General features: G+C 43.8%; 1 protein-coding gene across 9 annotated transcripts in view; it reads right to left on the reverse strand.

Annotated features, from left to right (window-relative positions):
* The window catches only part of PLCE1 (phospholipase C epsilon 1), a 256,592-nt gene that overhangs the window by 11,937 nt on the left and 220,683 nt on the right, over positions 1–23,972 (reverse strand). For all 9 annotated transcript variants that reach the window (XM_053305927.1, XM_053305934.1, XM_053305933.1 and 6 more), the window contains 7 exons: positions 23,806–23,930; positions 17,291–17,408; positions 15,844–15,975; positions 10,706–10,999; positions 7,168–7,331; positions 6,159–6,420; positions 984–1,102 (listed from right to left, as the gene is read on the reverse strand). In XM_053305927.1, the coding sequence (XP_053161902.1) occupies positions 984–1,102; positions 6,159–6,420; positions 7,168–7,331; positions 10,706–10,999; positions 15,844–15,975; positions 17,291–17,408; positions 23,806–23,930 (1,214 nt within the window). The remainder of the gene's footprint in view (positions 1–983; positions 1,103–6,158; positions 6,421–7,167; positions 7,332–10,705; positions 11,000–15,843; positions 15,976–17,290; positions 17,409–23,805; positions 23,931–23,972) is intronic.

A 23,972-nucleotide genomic window follows, 5' to 3' on the forward strand; every position in this document is an offset into this window, starting at 1 on the left:
AAAATAAACTGAGCACCCCTGTGTGTGGGTGTAGTTGACACATGGCAGTTGACAGTTGGCACTCTCCAATGACAGTCAAAATGAACAGAAGAAATGAAGGCGTATAATGAATCCTCATAGGGATTCATTATGAGGAAAGATTATTAGATACCAAAGAATCTAAACACTTCAATATTCCTAAAAAATAAAATGAGTACCCCACCGCCTTGCAGGTGGGGTAATTGGGACATGGCAGTTGAAAGTTGGCACTGTCCAATGACAGTCAAAATGAACAGAAGAAATGAAGGTGCGCAATGAATCCTCATAGGGATTCATTATGAAGAAAAGTTATTTTACACCAAAGAATCCAAACACTTGAAAAATAGTGACCACACATTTTGCTCCATAACTCCACTTCTACAAGGGATAGATCTTAGCTTTTTTAAAAAAATGAAAGCTGGGGATCCATGTTAGGGTTAGGATAGGGCGACTTCGAATCCCCATTATTTCTTATGGCAAAAATATACAAAATCAGTGAAAACAAAAATTAAAATCATTAAAAATCAACCACGTGCCCCACTGCCTTGAAATCTGGGTGGTAGGTGGCAACCATGGGGATCTACCCACCATCCAAATTTGGTGCCCCTAAGACCGTTGTAGGTGGTCTGAATCAACCTGAATCCAAATCAAACCTGGGATGATTCGGGGGTGACAGATTTGGACATGAAACAAATCAGGGGTGACTATATTCAGGCACAAATCGAATTGAAAAAATTGATTCGTGTACATCCCTAATGACCAATTCTTCCCACCAAAACGGATCATGATCACAATAAAAGACAAAACTATAAAGCATTTGACAGCACCGCAAATACTTTTACAATTGTGGCAGTAAGATTTTGCTGGTAATGATTTTGTTACTCAACCATTTCAAGCTTTTAAATCTTGAGCCTTGACGCAGGAACAACAAGAACATGCTGACAAATCTATTCGACTTAAATTACCAAAGAAGCAGGGACAGCATTTCCAGAGGGATTTTCTTCCATTCTTCGACTGTTAATAAACAAACTTGAGATTTCTAGTGCTTCATTGTGTAGACTTCGTAGTTGGAGATGTCTGTATCCTTAAATAATATATAATGGGAGACAGGAGAGCAAAGCAGTCAGATATACTATACTATCGGAGGCTACACATTTTGTAAAGTAAAATGCAGCAGCTGTTCACTATAGTTGAGATGTCCGAACACTGTTATTTCTTCATTTGGAAAAGATGTATTGGCTGGAGTCCAGATAACTCCTTTGTGCATGGACAACGGCTTCTGCTTGCGCCATGGAACATCTGGCTCTTTTCTTTTGAACAGCAGCTTCTCAAGCTGCACGGAAAGCCATTGTGGGTGCTCTTCTGAGAATAACTTTGCAGGTAATAGCACAGAGGCCTGCTTGTTGGAAGTAAGCTTCTCAGGGCCTAATTTACAACTCCCTCCGCTTGGAGGCCTGTCTGCATCTTTTAGAAATGTTGTGGGCCTTTATTACTGTTGTGTTTGTGCTGGGCTTTGATGGCTGATTAATCTGGTATAGAAGGATATGCAAGGCAAGACTTAGTGTTTGGCTGCTTTATATGTGTTTTAATATACTGTAAACCTGCTTAGATGCATGCAACTTTATCAGGCTGTATAAAAATATGATAGATAGACAGACAAATAGATAGAAACACACCTCTGGTCTATTAAAGCTGCTATGCTTTCCCCCTATGCTTTTTATTTTTAATCTTTATCTTAGTAAGAGTAGTTTGAAGACTGTTTTTAAAACATGAGTTAGCAGCACATGAAAAATGGGCCCTCATAAAAGCAAATAAATCAGATAAATGGTCAGAAATCTAGGACAACTTCCTTGAAATATTCTTAGAATAAAAACACCTCTGATCTACCCACATTTACTGGTGCAACGGTGTATCCCACATTTACTGGTGCAACGGTGTATCCCAACGGTGTATCCCTTCTCCTCTCCTTCTCCCTCTTTTCCTTTCCCTCTATCTCTCCTTTCTTTTCTCATCTCCCCACAACCAGCACTGACTCAGGAAGGGAAGGTTGGGCTTGGGGGCTGGGAAAGATGTTTGTAAAATACAAAAATGTCATATTAAATTTAAAAAAAAAGCTTTGATAAACAGAAACAAGAGTGTATTCAAAGTGGCCCTTGTCATCTCTATGGCATAGCATTGAAGTGGCACTGGAAATCATTAGCTGAATGTCAGGAGCTAACATGACACAACTTGCCTAGAAATTGCATGAATATTGCAATCACACGATGCCTGTGCTGGGGAAGTGAGCAAAGGTGTGGTGAGAGATGACAAGTAGCAACTGGAAGGATATCTTAGAGCACACCCACTGGTAGCTGAGATTTCAATGTACACTTGCTAAGGTTCAGCATGTATTGAATCTATGCATACACTAACAGGTGTACTATGAGAAGAAACTCCTCTGGAATCTGAGAAGGTCCTTCATACCAACAGTTTCCTATCAACCCCCCCCCCCAAATAATTCTGGCATGTGTACCCCCCCAAAATGCTTAAAATTTGAAGCATTTAAGCTGCTGCTGCTTCTAATGTTATGAATACCATGGGGGGGGGGGAACCTGTAGGTAGTCAGGTTTTGACACCAGAATCCTGGCACCTCTTTCTGAGATGTATATAAGATTTTCACACACAAAGCAAAAACAAAAACAGGGTGGATTGATTTATATTGAGGCGACTTAGTTCAGCCACTTAAATCATCAAGAAAAAAAGATCAGCTCATATCATGAATCTGAATCAAACTTATCTATTTATTATTTGGATACTTCCTAAATAAAAATGCATACTAATGAATTCCTACAACCATACAACACATTCATTTAAAACTGAATAAAGCCTTTATACAGCTTCAGAGGGTAAAATTTAAGTTTCTACACTAAACCCTCAATATCAAGCCATAATAGAACTACTATGAGAACTACTGTGCACTATGACGATTGACAAAGAGGTTTTCACCACAGTTCTTTCTTTGTAAAGAATAGTGGCCTTTCATAAGAGGGTCATAAGTTCCGTTTTAGGAGAGTATATGTTTGCATTATGTTTTGATGTCATTTTAAACCAGGATATGGTTTTTAAAAATACAAAATTATGCTGAAACTTAAAAAAAAAAATCTCATTTAAAAGAGAGAGAAAATCAATTTTTAAAATATTCTTCAAACGTTACACTTCAAACTTTTCATTTTTAGTGGGTACACAATGCAGCTAATAAGTTGCTAACACGGGAGGGATGGGGGAAGGCGGGAGTATATCTACCTTCCCCCACAGGATCTCCTAGACCTGTTTGCTGCACCACTGTGGCAAGGGAGATGTTGCCTGGCCTCCAGAAATCCCACAATGCATTGTGCCAGGAGTGTAGTGCATTGGGAGATTCCCCCTTAAGCCGGGCACTGTAGGCGCCCAGCTCTGTGTCTGCTCGGGCTGCAGGCAGCCCGAGCAGATACACAACCGGGATCCCTGTTAGAAAGGGCACACTCACGCTCTCCTACCTGGTTAATAGCCCAGGGAAAATTCCTGGGCTACCTGGTGGGGCACTGCAAGGATTGGCCATGATCCTGGTGCTTCACAAAAGCAGCCCTACCCGGGTAGGGTTGTGCAAGCTGCAACAGGACTGCTCATGCGAACAGCCTCAATGTGTAACTATCAAAATAATAATGTGTGAAGCTGTCCCTTAACATTTATTAAATACTGCTGTTGTATTTCTTTCAGTATGGTTCCAAATCAGGGCTAGATTATGACAAACTGAAGCTTAAAAGACCACATAACATTAGAAAAAATGCATTATCTTCTGCCCCACCCCCAGGGACAATGAAAATAGAAATAATAAAACTTTTTACTTGAGAAAGATGCAACAAAAAACTATTCATCTAACAAAAACAGTTCTTATAAGGCAGAGAAAGAAGCTCCTAGCCAGCACTGGAACAAAGCGCTGACCAGGGATGACCAGGAGAGGGTCTGAGCTCACCCTCTCCCAGTGTTGGCCATGCCCCCTGCATCGGATGCTGATGCAGGGTGGCGTGGTTAGTATCAGGAACGGTTCATTTGGATCCTCTCCTGATGCTCCCCAGTCAGTGCTTCATTCAAGTGCAGGCTGGCTGTGTCTTTCTTTGCCTCACAGGGAGTGAGGCAGGGGGAAAAGCCCCTAGCCAGCCCTTGAACAAAGCACCAGCTAGACAGGAATCAGCTTTGCATTCCCAACCAGCAAATGAAGCACTTGCTGTCTGGGTGCGGGAGGCAAGGGGGTGCCCTGGGGGAGGGGTCCGGAGGCCCTGTGGCAGACCTCCTGACCCCCATGTAGGGGTGTGCATGGAACCGCCAACTGCGGTCCGGCACTGGGGTGGGGGGTACCTTTAAGAACGGCGGGTTTACTTACCCCTCCCGCCACTTTCCCACTGTGGCACCGTAATCCTATGAGTAATTGGGGCGGCAGGACACCTCCCTGCCGCCCCTTGCCCAACATTGCTTGAAAAAACTCCCACAGCGGACACCTCCTGCACCCGGAATACCTGCAGCCCCTTTCCTCCACGCCCGTCAGCCCCATCGAGGTCAGTGCCCGCCCGCCCGCCCGGTCTCCCTCCTCCCCAGACAGCTCGTCGGCGAATTTGGCCGCGCAGGCCCCCCCTTTCTCCCGCCTCTCCGGGGGGTTGTTCCCGGCTCCTCGCCAGCTTCCCCCGACGGCTGAGTGCCCCGCTCCTGCTCTTGCTGCCTGGAGTTGTGCGGCGCCTTCTCCCGCCCCACCCGATCGGTCCCCCTAGTTCGGCTCAAAAGTCTGTCTTTCCCTTGCCCTTTTCTTCGGCTCCCTGAATATGCAGGGGCTACGCAAGCTGGCGAAAGCCTGCCACGACTTGCCCGAACAGGCGGGCCGCTAAGCAAGAGGTTGATTTGAGTGCTGCGTTTGTTCTTCTTGGCCAGAGTTTGCTTTTGAAAGCTCCTGAGCGAACTTTACGTTGCCACGTCCTATAAATCCGTTTGACAGGCGGCAGGGTGCGGGCTCTTTGGGTCCCTTTTTCACTTGACTCGAGTGGGGGCGGGACTGTTGTGGAAACTGGCCCCTGAGCCCGGCTCCTCGCATAAGGTGAGCGCCTACAGGAAGTGCCTGAGCCACTCCTTGCTGGGCTCGGGAATGGAGGTTTCTACTCTGCCGTGCAGCGGGAGAAAACTTAATGAAAGCACTGAGACAGCTAGGAGAAGCCCAGGCTAGACGGGGAGGTGAAACGAGTGTCTGTTAATGGCAGGAGGGAGGCGTGGGGGGTGGCCACAGCTGAGAAAGATGGCGGCGTGCCCCGGTGGCTTTCCCGAGTGGGACAGGAGCTCAGCCCCCTGGGGCTGTTGTCTTAGAGAGGCCCAGTGGCGGCTGCGCACCCCGACGCTACTAGCCCAAGCTTGCCTGCCTCCTTACCCGCCTCTTTATTCTCCCCCACCCCAGCTGGATGCCAAGAAGAGTCCCCTGGCGCAAAGGACTGCTGGGAGATTTTTCAAGCAACATCGGGGAAGAGGCGGCAGGGAGGTGTCCTGCCGCCCCAATTACTCATAGGATTACGGCGCCACAGCAGGAAAGCGACGGGAGGGGTAAGTAAACCCTCCCACCACTCTTAAAGGTACCCCCCCACCCAAACTGAACCGCCCAGGTCCGGACCGGTCCGGAGGCCTTCTCAATGGCCTCCGGACCGGTCCGGGCCCATCCCTACCCCCATGGCCCAGGGACTGTCGTCCCTTCTTATCCAATGATGCCTACGTTCCTGGTCCCTCATAATGTGAGACCGTAAGCTGTAGCTTAGTTTATGCCTACATCTGGTACGGGTTCAAATACATGTTATGAGAGCTGTGCAGCTGCCACATATCTATGTCCCCTCTCCTGCTTATTTCCTGCAACAACTGGTATAAAGAATGGGTTGTGCAACATCCTTGTTCCTTTCCACTCATGTAAGTGGCAGCCAATGCCCTGGAGCAGAGATGAGGAAGTGCTGAATGCTATGTCACGGGGTCTATTTATTTTATCAAACATCATGAAGAGTGGTGGTGGGGGGGGAAAGGCCACTAGTAGTCAGACTCGCCTTGCAATTTGGGGGAACAGCAGCAATATAATCTGGTGCCTGCATGCAAGTTCATTTTACCTCTTTTCAAAGCCTTCAGTGGAATGATTCTTTGAGCCAGCACAGCTGAGCTATTGTTTTCAACAACCGCGAAACGAAGGAAGACTAGATCCTCAAAATGGATCCGGAAAAGAAACTGTTCATTCCACATGGGATTGAGAGTATTACGATGAATAGGCTTTGTGCGGAAATGGCAGCTATCCAAAGACATCCCAAGCACATCCACTTCTATGCATGGGCTTCCTGTGCTGTTGCTAGGACAAACATTCTGTCCAGACACAATCTGAAACAAACAAAAAAACAATGGCATCATGTGATAACACAGTGGTCTCTGACAGATCTCTTTCTCAGATTTGAGATTACTTATGCTTCCCAGAACAGCTGAATTAATTAAAAGCTAGCTTCAACTAGTTCCAGTTCCAGTTATCTACTGGAATTGAAATAGCAGGCTCGTAATTTGCTATGTACCCATTCGGCTGCAATGAACAACTGGGCAAGCACCCAAAAGGCAAGCAGCTTCTGCCTCATCTTTTCAGGCCAGATGTTTGCCCCCAGCATCAAATCCAAAAGTTGTGTGTCTCTTTCCATATGTGCCCACCCTGCTGCTTCATGGCAGAAGCTGCAAGCTTTATTTACTTACTACTGCCATTTATACACTGCTTTGTAATGAAAAAGCCATCAAAGTTTACAGGGGAAGAGAACAACAAGAAGAAGATGGTTCCCTGTCCCACAAAGAGCTCACAGTCTAAAAAGAAACACAAGGGGGACACCAGCAACTTCCACTGAAGAAATGCTGTGCTGAGCTTGAATAGAGTCAGTTGCTCTCCCCCTGCGAAATATAAAAGAATCATCATTTTGAAAGTTGTCTATTTGCCTGGTTGGCAGCTTTCTAACAGGTAATTGCCCCTTGCTGCTCCCATGATTAATACTAAAACTTTATTAAACATATTTTTAAAACAGATAACATCATGTAGGATTATTAATTTGTTGTATTTGATTTATACAATGATCCTTAACAGGTTTTACTTACGGTCAGTGAATAAATAGCTGGTTCCATATTGTCCAAATCTCGTTCTAAAGGACAAAAGTGTTGATACATAGAACAGTTCTTATCCCACAAAACAGGTGGTTTCAGAACATATCCACAGCCACCATTTGCTTCAAACATTGCTGCATTTAGGTGTAGGGAAAGATCTATGGAAATAAAGCATTCAAATACTTGCTAAGACATGTTGGTAAGGCAACACATACAAATGGAATAGAGTTTTATTTTGAAACTTGCTATTTGTTTTCAGTTCTGTATAGCCAACCACTCCCTTTAAAGATAAAGGAGAAAAACAAAATTGAAATTTGTAGTGATCAGCCACCCTTCTCCTTCGAGAGTTAACAGGGAGTGAACCCTTGTCTTGACTAAGCACTGGTGAACTCCAGGGCAGCCCATCAGTACACCAGGTGAGTGAGACCTAGAAAGCAGTTGTGGGGAATTCTGGGAACAAGAAGGGGAACTTTTCTCTTTGTCAGAAGAGAAAAGGACATGTGGCCATGGAGGATGGATGGCTGCAGGAAAAATACCTCTGCAGATCCTTGAAAGATAGAAGGGCAGGAAGCTTGAATTCTCATCTGGGGTTTGGTGAGTTCAAGAAAAAGGGAAGTTTAGTCTAGGTAAAAGTTTGTTTAGTCAGACTTTGTGTTAGAATTTCTGTTTCTTTGGTGTGTGCTTGTATATCCATTATAAAGGTAAAGTGTGTTGTCACGTTAATGTTGTCTCCTGGATACCACAGAGCCCTGTGGATGGGTTTTTTTTTTTTTTTTTGGTAGAATACAAGAGGGGTTTACCATTGCAATCTCCCACGCAGTATGAGATTATGCCTTTCAGCATCTTCCTATATCACTGCTGCCTGATATAGGCGTTTCTCATAGTCTGGGAAACATACCAGCGGGAATTCAAACCGGCAACTTCTGGCTTGCTATTCAAGTCATTCCCCCACTGCACCATTAGGTGGTTTCATATCCCGCATACTGTTCTACTGTTCTATTATTGTTTACTTGTAACATAATTAAACTAAGAAACACTAGCCTACGCCCATCTGACCTAGGGTGTTGCAAAAGTCTCTAAAAACATTTAAATGTGCCTAAGACAACCTATTTTTTGTAATCTACTACGTATTCTTACTGTATCTAAGAAAGCTAGAAAACCTCAGATGGAAGCGCTCTGTAGTAATTGAATAAAACTGTTTAAAAGTCTTTTCTTTTTACAAGCCTCTCCAAATTGGTTCGGAGGAAACCAACTCAGGAAAAGGGGCGGGGGGGGGCAAGGGGGAGTTCTTTGATGTAAGCACATCCTCAGATGTTCAGCAGCTATCAGTTTTTTCAACACGTGTAGGCTTGCACATGGAAGATTTTTGTACTTGTCCAAGAGTCAAATTAAGAGAGGGTTTTTTTCTTTTTCTTTTGGGGTTATCTCACCCCAAGCCCAGAGAGTTTTCTGTGGACCAAGGGGTGGTGGCGGCAGCCTTGAACCTACCTATAATACAGAAGAGTTTTAGGAGAAGCCTCGCCAGAAAGCTCAGCAGGGATGATCCAGCATTTCTTTCCCTCACATGAGCTTGCTCTGAGACAAGGACTTTAACCCGCTACAAAATCAATTACATGCATTCAAGTGTATTAGAAGTCCAGACAGAAGTAAATGTATTGCACAAACGTTCTTGAACAATGTTTCAAAATCCCTTTTTGAAAAAGGTGCAGTAACAGTCAATTCAACCAATTCGTTTAAGGCAGAATACTTAAGTTTATTTTATTTCAGGAGGACTAAACTGACTTACAGCCCAAGACACTAGCACCAAGGGCAGCTTTCTTCTTGGAGCAAATAGCAACTGTGAGTTGAGAGAGCTTGCAGGATGGCAATGGGAGCAAAGGGTTAAATCCCCTTCTCCCTGCTGTTCTGATTCCCACTCCACACAGCTATTATTTAATACATTAAAACATACCACATAAGGGCAAGTGACATGTGTAAAGTAACATGTAGTTGGACCCCAACTTTAATTGGTTCATGGATTGGACTCTATCATACATAAAGTGTAAAAACTCCAGACAGTTGGATGTGTGAGTGGCGGGAGGAAACATGTAACTCAAGGCAAATATGTGTTTAGGGAAAATAAGAATTTGATGAAACTTGTGAATATGTGAACATATGAAGCTATTTTATACTAAATCAGACCACTGGTCCAGAACTGTCTAGTCTGTCTGGCAATGGCTCTTCTGAGTCTCAAGAAGCACCACCTGCTACCGGAAATTCTTAAACTGGGGATGGGGCCATAGATCAGTGGCAGAACAACTGCTTTACACGCAGAAGGTGCCCGGTTTAATCCTTGGCATCTACAGGTAGGGCTGCCTGAAACTTTGGAGAAGCCACTGCCAATCAGTGTAGACAATACTGAGCTAGGTGGACCAATGGTCTGACTCGTTATAAGGTGGCTTCCTATGTTTCCTATGACGTGTCATGGATTGAACCTGAGACTTTATACATGCAAAGGGTATGTTTTACACCATTTAGCTAAAGACCTTCCAAAGTTGGCAGAAACATACACTGATTCAGTTCAAGGAAGTTATAACACAGCAGAAATTTTTGTTATTCATGACTTGGGCTTACCACATTTAGGCCAAATTTAATGTGGAGAAGACAAGAAGAACTTACCTGTGTGTTGTTGCACATGCCCAGCATCTTGTTTCAGCTGGGCCTTCCACTGCTACGTATGTAATGTTGTGGACTATGATTTAGATTATAGTTCACAATATCAGTTTGCTGTGCAGCTAAGAACTGATTCAAATACCACCACCCACAACTGAGCTCTTCTCTGTAGTGGTCCATGACGTGGAAGTGGCACTGTCTAAAACAGTGATGGCCAGACTAAACAAATTATTCTTCCCCAATGCAGAAGCATACGTTTGTTGTGTAATGCTTTGTGCATTTGTGTGGATGAAGGTAGCATGAGGCTTACAGATTCTGTGTGGAGCAATGCCATAGGGAATTTAAATGGCACTTTCACTGGCGGGCAGTAGCCTTTTTTGTTATCCACCACATATTAGATTATGTATAAGGCTTTACACACCATCCAAGTGTAGAGTCGAAAGGGGTTCCACAGGGAGAGCAGGCTTGACCTTCTCTCCCCGCAGATGATCATGGAAGCCTCCTCGGACGGGCAGACCATCAACCCAGACAAACGACAGCTTCACTCTGGCACTCCCACGCCCAGCTGTGGCTTGCCTGGCAGTTCTGGGTGCAGGGAAGTGTCGCTGTGTGGCACCCCACCCCCGGAGCCCCAGTAATTCACGATCCCCCTCCCTCCTCTCTGAACGTGTCTGCCGTGACTGCGAGCAGCTGCAGAAGACACACAACCAACAAGCAAAACCAGACTAAGGGAACCCAGCCCGGTTTTGCTCGCTCATGAGAATCGCCTCTATATAATGAAGCTAAGCAGAGGCACACATGAAAATAAAAAAATTAACCACATTTTGTGATTCTGAGGTGCACATCTGTATTTACTACTAAGGAATTATTCTGCTCATACCATCAGTTTGGTAGTTCAGTGCCACTAGTTGTACCCCATGTAGCCAGAATAGAAGAGGATGAGGATTGGACGAGTCGATGCGTGTAGCAGCAGGGTATGTCCTCAGCAGTTGGCAGGTAGTATGCTGTATCAGCTTTTGAGAATATCGTCTGCACAAGCGTTTGGCAGCATTTTCATTCAGGGAAGATATATGATAACATTTAGGTGTCCTTATGATAGAACTGAGGGATGTTGCAGGGCTGAAAGTTGGTGAACAGGGTTCTTCCCAGGTCTGTCGTACAATCTCAAAGGCACCTAGGAAATGAATATTTTCAAGTTGTAAATGCACAGTCTTATAACAAGTACCCATCTTACCCTCATCCCCAAGAAGCATAATATATTAGTAGGAAAGAAATACTGTATATGATCCCAAGAAACCACAATCCAAGTAATTTACACTTCAGTAAGGAAATCCTGGGCATCACCAGAGCTCTTTCTGAAGACATATTTGCAGTGGTTTGTGCTACCCAAAGGAAAAGTCGCTTTTAAAACAGGACAGGTGGGAACTGTTGCAGAGAAATCTTCAAAGAAATTGCAGCTGCATGCACAGTGCCCTTATTTGTATAAGGCACACAACTGTTTTTTTCAAAAATTCCATGTTTTCATTATATAATGTGAACCATTATGAGGGATGATAGGTGTAACTGCACTATCAGGGCCTCGTTTGAAGGCACATAATGTAGCAACCTTGCTGCAATTACACAGGTCTGTGTTTGGCCTTTACCTGGATGGGAGACCACTTGACAACCCTGCACCTTGAGTTCCATGATGGAAGAATGGAAGGCTATAAATGTAATGCCTTGATTTTTTAGGTATCACATACTCAAATATTTCGGCAACACCCCTCCCCCAGTTTCTCCTAACCATGGTTAGTGGCAGTACAAATGCAACACTAAGGCTGAATTCAGACATACACATTAACCAGAATTAACACTTCTTCAGGTGCTATCTCTTACCAGAGGTTAGCTAACATTAAGGCTATTCTGACTTTGGATGCTGCTGCTCTAAAAAATTGTGAGGATGTGCATCCAAACCATTCCTGCAAATTTTTCAGCCAGGATGTTCTTTGTCTTCCGATACTTCTTCTTCCTTTAATCTTTCCCTGCATGATTAACTGCAGTAAGGAGTTCCCCCCTCTAATAACATGGCCAAGATATTCAAGTGTTCTTCTCTTAATGATATTAATGAGCTTTCTTTTTTGCCATTCTTCTCAAAAGTTCCTCGTTGGCAATTCAACCTACCTATTATATTCCGGCAGTTAACACTAACCGGAGTTAAAATTCCAAACTCCAATTCGCGCCACTGACATACAGCTAACACCATTAGCCTAACTGGAGTAGAAGGAGAAGGGAGCCCTTCCCTGCTGCACGGCCTCCCAGCTGATCCCAGCCAGCTCCACGGCCAAACTGTGGGCTCGGTCGCGATTAGCTACAACCTCCAACAGGGTGTGCCAAGCATGATTGTGCATATTCGGAGCGCTCTGCCTGCCCTCGGCAGGGGAAGCACATTGAAAGCCCTGCAATGCTAGTGCTGCTTCTGCCAGCCATGGCACTGTCACCCCCTCCCCCAAGTGGCCCCGCACCTTAGAAGCACCATGCAAACTCCAATTCCTGGGGAAATTGGGGGCACGGGGGGGGCGGCAATGGAATCCCACTTTCACTGCAGGAGAGGAGGGGAGAACCCACATTCACTAGAATGGTCTATGCAGATGGGCCAGAGCCATGAATGCCCCACCATGAACAGGGAAGATGTTGTGAGGACTCCAGCAAGACCCATCACTAAGGTACTGCAAGCAGCTCACTGCCCAGTAGGCTCACTCTCATGAGAAGGCCAGTCTATTGGGGATATGCCTGTGCCTGCTAAGGCATTATTCCCCACTCGCGGACTGCAAGCTTGCAATCTGAGCCAGCTAGTTCACCACCAGGGACTCCAAGGGGGCCTCGCTCTAGTGGGGCCCCCAACTCTCTTTGTTGAAAAATAGAAGGGGAAAAGCCTACTTCCCTCTTCCCAAATCTCTCTGCAGCCTCGCATATACCCCAGAGGGCATCCCCACACCCCATATGCCATAGCCATGTGCTACCCCACGGCCATCGGGTGGGCCAAGGGGACAGTGCATTCATTCACGTTTTAAAGATCCCAGGTCTGGTCCATCTGTGCACCATATGCAGATAAGCAGTGCGGGGAATCGCTGAAGGGCACTCTCCTCTGCAACCCTGACCCCTGGACAGCTGAGTCGACTGCAGGGGCTGCCGGCAACAGTGCACCTGTGCACAAGTGTGAATGGCAAGGCAGGGATCTGGATTCCCAAGCACCTTGACCACCATTACCAGGAGCAGGAAAGCAGTCTCTGGGATAACCCTGCCCACCACTTCCCAACACAGCTCTACTTGGAGCACCCATGGACTGACACTCTCGTGAGCAGGCATAGTCATGTCCACACTCATCATCACATTCTGATGAGGAGTAAACAAGGCCTTGCTCATGAGTAACCAGGGGTTGTAACCCTCCCCCCTGGGGAAGTGGCTGGGCCCCACTTCCCCACCCCTTCTTTGAAAAGAAAATGGGGGGAAAGAGCAGACCCCCAGAATCTCCCCACACTCTTCCTTTGTGAGGACCTGTAAGCACTCAGAGGGTATCTAGACACGCCCTTTCCCCTTGCCCTGGTGCGTGCACAGTGTTGGTAGAGGGTGGCCATTCCAGGGTAGACCTGTTCAAATGGACAAGCTGGCAGGAAGGGGGGCATGATATCACAGCAGCTTGTCCATGGTTCCCAAGACTAGGATTGTGTTCCCTGATGTAGCATTCCCTGTGGCTGTGAGCCAGAAACCATCCTCACTCTGTTGAGAGCACCCATGGCCTGACACTCTCATGAAGGAGGTGTTAGGTGGAGAAGAGGATGTATTGCCCTCTTGAATCAGCTATGCTTTTTCCGGGCACATTACTTCTTTACTCTCCACTCTGATGGTCCCTCTAATGAGCTGTCTGGGAGTTTCCCCGTGGCCTGTCACTCTCATGCCTGGCCACTGAGCCCTGGGTTGGGAGGCGGTTTCCTTGAAAAAGGATCTCAGCTGACCCAAGAGTGTCCTTAGTGACCTGTCCTGCTCATGAGCTAGCCTCTGTGGGCACAAACCCCCCAAAAGGGGGAGGACTGAGCTCCCCTTTCCCATCCTTTCTTTGTGAAAAACAGAACTTGGCTGCTCTGGAATCTCTTCTGGGAATCTGCCTTTCACACTAACAATAGCACCCCTACACATATCATTTGCATGAATGGTGTGGGCAGTGAGTTGCAGAGTGGACCCCTCCAACCATTCAAAATTCCCAGGCCAGGGCCTGCGTGGTAGGTGATGTAGATCTCGAGGCGTGGTGATTCCTGGGAGTAGAGAGCCCTGGTTTTTAGCCACCTTGGGATGGTTACATTGCTCATTGGGAGCAGGAGGCAGGGGTGGATATCTCCACATTGTCAATGGCGCAGGGTTTGACAGTGGCTTGGGCAGCAGTCGCCAAGACCAGGAAAACACTTGCCTGAGTGCTTTCCGGCATGGAGCAACCTCCCTGCACCCCTTAGTCCACCACTCTTGTGAAAGTGCGGTCTGTGGGGTAATGGAGTGGTCTTCATTGTACATTGAGAGCACCAGCTCATACAACATGAATACCATCATGTTCATTTGGCATTTGTGACCCACAGATGGTTCTTCTCATGAGGAAGCCCATGAGAGCAAGTCTTCCCACCCGGGGAAGAGTCTGGGTCCACCTTTCTATGTAAAAAATAGAATTTGGCTGCTCCAGCCTCCCTGCTTGGGTCTGCCTTTTGGCTTTCCCCTCCTGGCGCTGTGCCACTTGTGGTGTTTGTGCTTGTGGACACCCATGACTGTTGCCCATGAGTGGCTGTGCAGCTTGACAGGCTGGCCAGTCCAGGATAGCGCATGTGGGCACCCTGTAGCCTGGCAACTCCAAAGCTGCATGGCTGACTGGAGGGGTGTGGCCTTCTTTCCGAGTGGCTGCCAGCAAGAAGTGCCGAAAGCCTGGAGCAGCCATGTCCTTGGGTGGGTCTTTTACCTCTATGATTGGGATTTGGAAATGGGCGCTTAACTGCAGATATCGGTGAGTCTGCCTTTGGGCGTAACAGTTTGGTGGCAAAACTGTGGTTGTCGGTGGCAAAGCTTAAATAAAACCTCAGTTTACAACTGGAGTTTGTCAGGGAAAATTGGGAGTTAACTTTAGAACCTTAACAGTAGTTTTTCTACAATTACAAACTTTGTACGTACTACAGTTACAAACTTTGGCTGCTTTAACTGCAGTTAAAGTGTACGTGTGAACCAGGCCTAAGCTGTAACCAGGGTTTCCCTATTAACCACAGTAATAAATCATAGCCTGTAACAGGTTCACAAAACTTAGCTAATGCAGACATAATGCTAAATTATCATTAAGGCAAACAAAAGAAGGTGGAACCCATGCAGAAGAGAGGGTAGTGCAGGAGTCCACAGTCCATACCCATCTCTTTATCACAGTCAAGAAGCTGGCAGCATTAGGTCTGCACCTGTCCCTTGATCTTACTTCATTGTTGTTTTTTGCATTTAAAATCATTATGAAAACACTATAGCATTGCATATATACACGTTTAAGATGGAACTGGAAAATCTCTCATTTTACCATGCCTTCCATGAAAAAAATTAAATGTAAGGAAGGGCAAACTCTGCCTACATTTGCTCATCTTGCATTTCCACTGACAACCAAAATAAGCCAAATGCAGAATATAACTGCTTTCCCCATTCACACACATGTTTAACACATAAAGCATATCACGCATGGAATAAAATGTCTTGGCTTGGAATACGGCTTTCCAATTAGTAAATTTTAAAATGATTAGATTTATATTTCTTTAGCAATCAAGTACTTCCCCCACAGTTCATTACTTTACAGTAGATCTTTTATTTGTAATGAAGTCATTGTAATGGCTGCACTGCTAATGGAAAATTATTCCAAACTTTGAGTGCAGCATATGCAGAGCAATGTGTTTGATCTTTAACTAGTAGGCCTGGTAGATGTGTTGGATCACAGAACCATTCCCTGTGATTAGTAAAAGAAGATGCTGACTTTACCTTTTCCAGATGCTCTGGCAAGCATTGCTGGCTCCCCCGGGCTCAGCCTTCCAGGATTGCTGCCAAAAATGGACTTCCTGCTTTTTCTTTCCTTCCCTCGGCTAGAACCAGATGGATTTAGAGTTGACAGGCCTATTTCCATAAAAATAAAATAAATGAACTGAAAAACATGAGCAAGTAGGCATGATATTCAAGGTATTTTTCACTGTGCTTTCCGAAACTTTAATATTCTAATTCTAATGCCTCACACAGGAAAACTGTTGCCTGCAGCAATTGCAGAGACAAGATGAACTATAAAATAGTTCACTCATGCCATCTGTTGAAGGCTCAGAAGCTTCAGTGCACATATGGATGCTCTTGTTTTCAAGGGCTTCCACGTCAGTTCATACACAGCAGTTATTCCATGTGTGTGCGCGCGCATGCACACACTTACTTAAACGTTTATAAAAAGAACCATTCCAGTGTGTTGGAGTTGCACAGTACTCTAGTTTAGGGCAAGATAACCCAATATGAATAGCAACTGTGCCAGATTTATTTGTGGAAACAAGATCAGACAGAAACTATAAGGTGTTTTGTGATCTCATTTTCCCCACCAATAAGCACATTACAAATTACACTTGCACATCCTTGGCTGCACGTGTAACTGCGACTGCATGGGGAAATGTATTTATGAAACAGCATGTACAGGTATATAGCCAACAGCAACATCTCTTGGTAAAGGATAGGAAAATATATAAACACCTAGCTGTAAATATTTATGTTCTGATAAATTTCATAACAAAAAGCAAATTAAAAATGCATTATGGTAGAACAATTATTGCTTATAAGCCACAATATGTCCTATGCAGCATTTCACTAACATAAATAATACAATTTTCAGTCTCTCTTCACAACAAAATTGTGATGCTCCTCTTTTTCCTTCTACAACCCAGCCCTTGTACCATGACCAATGGCCCATTCATCACATGTTGTCTATTCTTACTCCATGCCAATTTCCGGCTTGTGCTCGCATCCCAATATAACCCCATTCTTTCAGTTCCCTTGCTGGATTGTAGCCCAACCTCTACTGAAAGGATTAGTTGTGTGTGTGTGTGTGTGTGTGTGTGTGCGCGCACACACACACACACATTCATGCAAGTGTGTGTATGTGTGTGTGAGAGACAGACAGACTTCGTATAGTGGAAAAGAAAATGTCAGAACTATGCTTGGAAATAATGTTTCTGGCTAGTGAGCAGACAGGGTAAGTGGGGACTCACTTTTGAGAAAGAAATCTGACCTGTGTATTTGGAAATGCCTCCTTATTCCTACCATGGCATCTCCCCTGTGGGAAACCACTAAAAAAACAAAGCTTGTTTTCAGCTGCCATGCAACAAGAAGAGCCAGTTTCTTGAACATCATTTGTTTCAAACCAAGTAATAACCACAAGCAATCAGGTTGATGTACTTACCAGGGAATTTCACAGCTTGACAGTAGATGACAAGATCTGACAGTTCTGGTGCTATTTGTCTACTTTCTTTTTTATTTTGAGAAAGATAAAATTCTTCACCTAATTCCATGTCATAAACCTGTGTAGTAATTCAAGCGATCACCACAGTTAGTGCATATCCATGCTGCAGTTCCATAATAATCACATAATGTATACACCACCCATATAGTATTAATACTACTTCCTGTTGCTTCCCCCTCCTCCAAATTTCAGCTCTCCTAAAACTCTACTTTCCCCAGACCAGAAGGGACAGATTTCTCTCCACTGTCTCTGCCCTTTATGTTGGAGATCCAGCTCCAGATGGCATCAACATTTTGCACCAATAAACCTAATGAACACCAGGGGCATTAGGAGTAGAGATAGATAGTTAGGGTCTCCTCTTTTCTGTTTATCTCTGCCTCTATGACCCTTCTATTGATAGAATGTACTCAGGAACTTCCTGGGAGTGACTTCCTTCTTCTTCTTCTGCTTCTTTCTCCTAGAATGCTACTTGCTCTCTCTCTGAGCACCATGGTTCTATAGGTCTCTCTCTGACCAACATGTAGCCAGCAGTTAGATATAGATCTTTTCCTATCATCATGTACTTTTGAATAAAGTAGATTAGTTTAACCTTAAATGAATCTTCATGCTTATCATTTAGAATCTGTTGCCCCTGAAACCCTGATAACTTCTGCTGGAATGGGAGTGAGTTAGCTCCTGAAATGCTCGACTATGTAAGTAATTACCCACAACACTTTAAGCCAGGGTTCCAGTCTTGAGTCTCCAGATATCATCGGACTACAACTCTCACCATCCCCAGTGCATCTGGTACATCCCCAGTGCAGGCATGGTACAAGACAGTAACCCACCTGATTCTATAATTCAAGATAACTTATTCCCCAGTCTCCACTTTCCAAACCTTGTTTTCTCCAAAACAATGAAAAGTGAATATATCTTTTCCAAGACAGTATGGAAGAGTACCATATTTTCTCACCAAGAATGTGTGGGTTATCCATTTTCTTTGCAAATGGAAGCAGGGTGGTGGGTGTGGGCGGTGCAGGGACTTAAAGAGCTGTGGGCTTTCTAGCATGACATTCACAGAGATTGTTTTTGGTTGTCAAACACATTTCCCCTAGGGGGAAACTGGAGAATTTTTAGAGGATCACTGAATCACATAGGTGTGAGGAGGCAACTGAAATGTTGTCTTGACCTTCTTCCCTCCATTGGAAGCACCAGTGTTTGTTTTTTCTTCTCAGCAAGCAGCAAGTGCAGGAGTAGAGATTACAATCGCTAGCAGAGGAATGTGTGGAGGAATAGCTGGGTGCAGGCTTTCTAACTGACTTGTGAACTTCCGGCTCAAGGAAGGTGTGGGCTCCTGCTGTGGGTGGGGACTATGCCCAAAATACAGTATCACTACATCTTATGACAATGATGCCTATGGGCTAACAACAAATAGTAAGGCATAATCTCATCTAGCATATCTTAAAATTGTAATATTTAGCTGCCATAATTCAATGTTGACTACATAGATATGTTTCCTTATACAGATATTATTTATTTCATTTATATACCACCTGATACAGAACATTTCCAAGTGGTTTACATGTGACTCAGACCAGAGCCTCATTCAGGCATTGCTGTAGCAGGGGAGGAAGTTCTGCCCCTGCCACGTCAATCCTGGAAGTGCCCAACCATCACACTTCCAGCTCTTCCCTCTTCAAACAGGCCCTGCTTAAGTATGAGTGGCAAGCCACACTGCTGATTGATGCGGCGGAGGTGGGATTTCCTCTCCCTTCGGCTCACAGTGGGGTGATTTTATAATGTCAGAATGAGACTCAGGACAACAAAAAAGCATAATGCATTCACAGAAAATAGAATATAGCAGTACAAAGTTAAACCAGCTGTCTCAAATGATGGGCTTATCCTAGCAGAAAATCCACAGTACTATTGTAATCCTCCCCTGGAAGAAGTTCTTTGAATCTAACCTTTTGGATACTTGTTTCAGAAAATTCTTAGGTTAGAATCCAATCATCTCCATGAAAGTATATTGCAAATATTATAATAAAAAGCCTAGTCAGCTGGGTGGGTTTTATAAAAAGCATGCATGCAATGCATATGCTGTAGACATGTTCTATTCAAGAGAAAATGACATTCAAATTAGACCTGCTGTCATCCATTTATAAATCACTTTGATGTGTTTTTTTAATTTAAAAAAAAATTCTAACTAAAGACACAATGGAAAACAAGGCAGGTTAACTTGTTTATCAGCCAGACTGGAGAGTCCTTTCTGGAAAGGCAGTAAGAGATCCCTTCTTGTTTCTCCTCCTCCTTCTGGAACATTCTACAGCTGCACTTTTCAGGTTTGGGCTTGCAAAGAGTCTTACAAGTCCTTGTAAATAAGTCAAGTTTGTAAGTTTGCCCAGCCTAGTTTTCCATGCATAGAGGTGTATGTTAAACATGTTACTGTACCAAATACTACAATTAAAAATGACACACCACAGTGACCAAAATCCTAATTACTGCTACATGTGTAGTGCATACCAAAACAAGCATAAGTGCAGCAGATGAGTGCTACTATTACAACTTTTATATACCACTTTTCAACAGAAGTTTTCAACGCACTTTACACAGAAAAATGAATGAATGAACGAAATAAAATGGTTCCCTGTCCCCAAAGTGCTCACAGTCTAAAAAGAAATGTAAGGCAGAATCCAGCAATAGCTGCTTCTGAAGCATGGCTGCTTGCACGCCAGGGGGAAGGGGGCAATTTTAGCTAATCTCTCCTTCCCCGAGAAGCACCCTGTGTAATGTACAAATATGTCCCTGAGGGTTGTGCAACTCTCAGGGGAATATTTGAGTGTTTCACAGAGTGCTTCTGGGGGATCAGGAGATGAGAGAAAATTGTACCCCTCTGCATATGAGCATCCCGCTTCAAAAGCGGGACTGCATCTGTTACACATGTGCTTCTTTTGACTAGGGGTGTGCATGGAACCAATTATGCATCCATTCTAAGTGCAGAACAGAACATATAATCCGTGAAATGTTCCGTCAAAACTAGTCAAGCCAGTTGTTCCAATGGAACCATGTCAGAACTCTCAAAATGAGTCCAAAATGGCACTCTTCTGGCCTGTATATGCACTGCATTCATTTCTGTGGTGGAATGGACCACGCAAATGTATACTACGCATGTGCAGAGGCCAAAAGAGTTCCATTTTGGATTCTAAAATGGTGCTTGGAACACTCGGAATGTTCTGAGTCGAAATGGGCTTGTTCCATTCTTAGTTTGAAGCAGGCCCTTCAATTGAAGGGCATTCTTTTCTGAACTTGGAACACTTTAAATGTCCTGTTTCGAGGCAGAATGTTCGGAACATTCTGCACATCCCTACTTTTGACCATACACATGTGGCATTAGTTAGGATGTTGGCCAATGTCTCTTTGTATGGTCAGAACACCATGTTGTAGGATTCATGGTTAATTTGGAACTTAAATCATGGTACAACCTTGAATTTGTAAGTGATAGTGATATAATGACAATAAGTATATTCCCCCATAGTGATCTTTTTAAAAGAATAGTCAAGAACATTACAGATCCCTTTAAAAAAATTACTTTGACAATTTGGAAGAAATTGTTATCCTGTTTATCATCTTTTAATTCCCCACTTACTCAAGTAACACTTCATCCTAAAATTATAGAGATAATTGGTAGAATAAAAAGACCTGAGAATAAGTTAGTGAGATTAAAAGACGTATACCATAAAGGTACTTAACACTCCATCAATGTAAAACCACTTTTTATGGAACACAGTTGGTCGTGACGGCGGTATTGGAAGGACACTTCGGGAAGGTGCCCTATGATAAAAAATTATGCCCCTGCCAGAACGGTGAAGTGGAGACTACAGAACATCTGATGCTGAAATGTAGATTTTATACTGAATTAAGGGAAAGCTTCTCTCCCCTCTATTAATTCATTACAATTCTAATTGCCCTTCTGATGGGGACAAGGTCCTTTTTCTGCTTACTGCTAAGTCAGAGTACGTTTGCAGGAGGATAGCAAAAAAATTTTTCATAGCAAGCAAGATTCGGTTTAGAGTGATTGAGGCACAAGATGCCGGGCTGTGCATTTCAGATTAACCAGTTTCATTTGAATGAAATTAGTCATGTATACGGTATTTGAAGGTATAAATGTTTTATGTATTTTATGTATTTTGTTGCTGTTGTTTCTTTTTCTTGTATTTATGCTGGCCTTGGGCCAAAATAAACAAATACAATACAAATACAGTTAGTCGTGGTTTCAGCTGATGCAACTGAAGTCATTTCTGTCCTCGCCCCAGATGTTATCTATGGCCAGTAGAGACCTGACCGATTTTGAGAAGCTGAGATAGAAAATGGCTATGAAGCAAAAGGATTAATATCTAAGCTCTATTAGGAACATAGGAAGCTGCCATATACTGAGTCAGACCATTGGTCTATCTAGCTCAGTATTGTCTTCACAGACTGGCAGCGGCTTCTCCAAGGTTGCAGGCAGGAATCTCTCTCAGCCCTATCTTGGAGAAGCCAGGGAGGGAACTTGAAACCTTCTGCTCTTCCCAGAGCAGCTTCATCCCCTGAGGGGAAGATCTTGCAGTGTTCACACATCAAATCTCCCATTCATATTCAACCAGGGCAGACCCTGCTTAGCTATGGGGACAAGTCATGCTTGCTACCACAAGACCAGCTCTCAGAATGCGCTACCAGTACTGCAGCCTCTTCCATGTCATCCAAGCCCACCAATGCTGGGTGGAAATGTTGAGTTCCTTCCACCACTTGACATTCACCTTCATAACCTACAACGGAATTTGGGCAGATAACGTTTTGCTGTGAAGAGACCCTGACATTGCCTACCCAACATTGGTGAGTTCAGACTAGTCTGGGAGCCAGATTTGTCAAGAGCTTTTCACGAAGGAGAATGGGAAAAGGTCTGGACTAGTAAATCTTTATATTCAGTCTCAGCTCAATTTAAGGAAAATTATATGAAAATAGTCCATAGATGGTATATGTCTCCGGTGAGATTAGTACATATTGCAAAGAACACGTCTGCTAAATGCTGGAACAATGACTGGAAGGAAAAGGGGACTTACTACCATCTATGGTGGACTTGTCCAAGAGTTAGGAATTGGTTTTTATAGAGATGGTGAAAATCACTGGCCAGCAGATTCAGCCAGATGCTCCCTTGCATTGTTAGAGGTATTTTTTTCAGGGGAATCAGAGACACTAAAATCTAAAGATTTACTGTCCTTTACGTTGACAGCAGCTAGATTGATCATAGCCAAAAATTGGAAAGCGGGTGTGTTATCCCTAGAGGATTGGTATAACAAACTCTGGTATATTGCAACTGCCAAAAAACTGACTTATTCTTTAAAAATGTGAAAAGGCATAATTCCATCCCAATCTTTTATTATGATTTGGCAGGATCTATTATTATTTTTGAACTATAAAAATTATGGTAGGGAGGGAACAACCCAATTAATTCATGTTTGGAAAGATGTATTTCTTTAAGAATGACTTTGACGTTGTAGAGTGTTATGTGTCTAATGTCTTGTAGTCTTAAACTTGGGTTTCTTGTTTTTTCTTTTCTTTTTAATGATGGTTTTTATAAATGTATTGTAATGGTGTCTAGTAATTTTAAATAAAAATTAAAAACAAATTTAAAAAAAACACCAAGAGGGAGAAAATAGCAGCTAAAGTCACATGCAAAAATCAACATAAATAGTTAAGTGCACAATAAGCTTTCATAGACCACAGTCTACTCATCATATATATTAAGCAAATTGGGAAGCAATATGTGCATATGGGTTGAGGTACAATGGAGGAAAATCCCCAGAAGGAAAGATGCAGACCCCTATGTAACCCATGAGATATCATGCCTAGTTCAATGTTAGCTTCAACTGATTGGACAAGATCATGGGACAAGAGGGAAGTTTTTAAAATTCTCAAAAAGGGTACATAAAACAATGCAGTTTATATGTTTGTTTGTTTGTTTGTTTGTTTGATTGATTAAGTGCCATCAAGTCGGTGTTGACTCTTAGAGACCACATAGATAGATTCTCTCCAGGATGATCTGTCTTCAACTTGGCCTTTAAGGTCTCTCAGTATATCCAATACTTCCACTGTTGGCTTCATGCATCTATTTTAAAAGGCTCTTGCCTACAAAAGCTACAAAAATACAGAAATAAAGAAGAGGCACGTTGCATCAGCTTTAAAATGTCTGAGCAAGGAACGCTGGAACAAGGAGGGAGGGGATTCAACTCCTTAGTGCCGCACTCCTAAAGGCCGGGGGAGGGGGGAGTGCGGCTGAGGGAGATCGCCACTCACCCCCAGCCCCGCACCCTCCTACGGATGCTCCTGATCTTTTAAGATACCATAAGCCTCTGTTTTTCTTAGTGAATTCCAGATCTGCAGTACAAGCCATCCCTAAAGTACGAATGTAAATTTGGGAGGGAAAGATCAATGAATCCTACCTTTCCTTTATTGTTGTATGTAGTGCTATCAGTCTTCTTTATTCTCTTGGCAGTTTCTTCACTGTATTCAAATTGCAGCTTATCAATGGTTAACTTATTCTCAGATCGATCTTCCAAAATGTTATCTGGAAAGTAAACATTATACAACTGAAGTGTAGTAAAGACAT

This window comes from Hemicordylus capensis, chromosome 3 (assembly GCF_027244095.1).
Source record: "Hemicordylus capensis ecotype Gifberg chromosome 3, rHemCap1.1.pri, whole genome shotgun sequence".
NCBI classification, from domain to species: Eukaryota; Metazoa; Chordata; class Lepidosauria; order Squamata; family Cordylidae; genus Hemicordylus; species Hemicordylus capensis.